Raw genomic sequence first — 1,646 nt, forward strand, 5'->3', positions numbered from 1 at the left:
AGTAATGAGGTTTTAGACGAATATCAGAATCAGTATTTATGGCAAAGAACCAGAGTACCAAGTGGAGATTTTTTTTCCAGTTAAGCTATTATTTGCTATGTTTACCATTGAATTATCACAGTGCAATGTAACTGGTAAGTAGTTCAGTACTTGCACGAGCTGCACAGAACAAGAAGCTGAAGATTACAGGAACAAGTTGTGGATCCAACAATTGCAGCGTGGATCGAGCGTTGTCTGCTCGATCAAACCCGATCTACTTGTCGTCTTCGTCATCATCACTGTGGTAGCAGCAGGTCTGTGTTTGCAGGCCTTCGTCGCTGGTGGCGCCTTGCTCTGCTTCTTCCTGGGTGGTAGTCTTGTCGTGGCTTTCCTCGTTTTTATCATCCTCATCCTCGTAGTCATGCAGTAGATCTCTGGAAATCAGTTGTCGGGCGAGTTTGATGTTCTTTCCTTCGCTGTAGTGAAGTTTCCTTTTCATTTCAAACTGCCGATGTTTCTCTTGCCTGTCAAGGTAGATTTTGCTGCTGTGCGCTCCATCCAGTTCGGGCTCCCGCCCTGGATAGTTGGAATCGGAGGTGTAGGTGGCGGCCAATCTCTTGGTTAAGCTGTCGAGGGCCGTGGCTTCACTCTCTGTACTTCTTTCCCCATAATTCTGCAGACCGAGCTGGGGAGTGTTGGGCTCATTCATCTTCATGAAATCGTAGTCTCTGTACTCTGGACGGTAGGTCTCCAAGATGTTCGACTCGTCCCACTTTTGGGATTTCTTTCTATGGACCTCCTGGAGTGGTCCAGCGGACTGCTGGGCCGAGCCTGTGACTGAGGAAGCGGTGGAACCTTTGTTTTTCAGGATTCCCTTGATGGGCCGGCGAGAGGTGGTGGGGGCTGACATCTTTGGAGAGTGAAGGGCCGCCGCTGAGTGTTGGGTCGCCGCAGCTGCCCGCCGCCGTGCTTCAGGCACAAACTGCTGCGCGGTCTGGCTGCTGGACTGCGCCTCCTGCCCTAAAGGCCTCGCCCCATCCCCTGCGTCACAAAGTACCCCCCTGGTGACGACACAATGGTCGCAGCCGCCATCAACACCGCCGTCAGCACCGCCATCAGCGCCTAGGGGAAGGGTTCAGGAGAGTGGAGGGGATGCCCAAGCTGACCTCTTTTTTTTTTTTTTTTTTTTAAGTGTAAGTTTAGGAAGTCTGGAGAAGGGCATGGCAACCCACTCCAATATTCTTGCCTGGAGAATCCCATGGACAGAGGAGCCTGGTGAGCTACATACCCCATGGGGTCACAAAGAGTCGGACATGACTAAGCCACTAACACACACAAAATAGAAAATCTCCGTTTGTTGCACGTGAAACCGGGAAACACTGTCTTGTGAATTTCTCTATCCCCTGTCTGTGCAGGTGGACTGTGTAGAACCTATTTCTCCCTGGGGGTCATGGTCCAAAGTTTCAAAGCCACTCCTTGGGTTGGAAAGACTGGAGGCCTAGGCGCTAGAGCGATCATTCACTTCCAACCCTCCCCCACAAACAGGACCCCTGCCCCTCTCTCCTGTTGCTACCCACACCTCCCTTTCCCTGTACCTACACACCCACACAAACCCTTCTTCCCACTTTCTGACCAGCCCTTTGATTAATGGTCTGGATGCCCAGCCA

General features: G+C 51.6%; 1 protein-coding gene across 1 annotated transcript; it reads right to left on the reverse strand.

The window, feature by feature from the left end:
* Positions 1–253: 253 nt before the first annotated feature.
* On the reverse strand, positions 254–889 carry PPP1R2C (PPP1R2C family member C). The gene has a single exon (XM_004022014.4). It carries the CDS (start codon positions 887–889, stop codon positions 254–256), a length of 636 nt encoding a protein of 211 aa, XP_004022063.1.
* Positions 890–1,646: the final 757 nt, after the last annotated feature.

This window comes from Ovis aries, chromosome X, assembly GCF_016772045.2.
Source record: "Ovis aries strain OAR_USU_Benz2616 breed Rambouillet chromosome X, ARS-UI_Ramb_v3.0, whole genome shotgun sequence".
NCBI lineage: Eukaryota > Metazoa > Chordata > Mammalia > Artiodactyla > Bovidae > Ovis > Ovis aries.

What these genes read in the sequence shown, in the direction of transcription:
- PPP1R2C (XM_004022014.4), bottom strand. Translation starts at nt 889, where the DNA reads ATGTCAGCCCCCACCACCTCTCGCCGGCCCATCAAGGGAATCCTGAAA.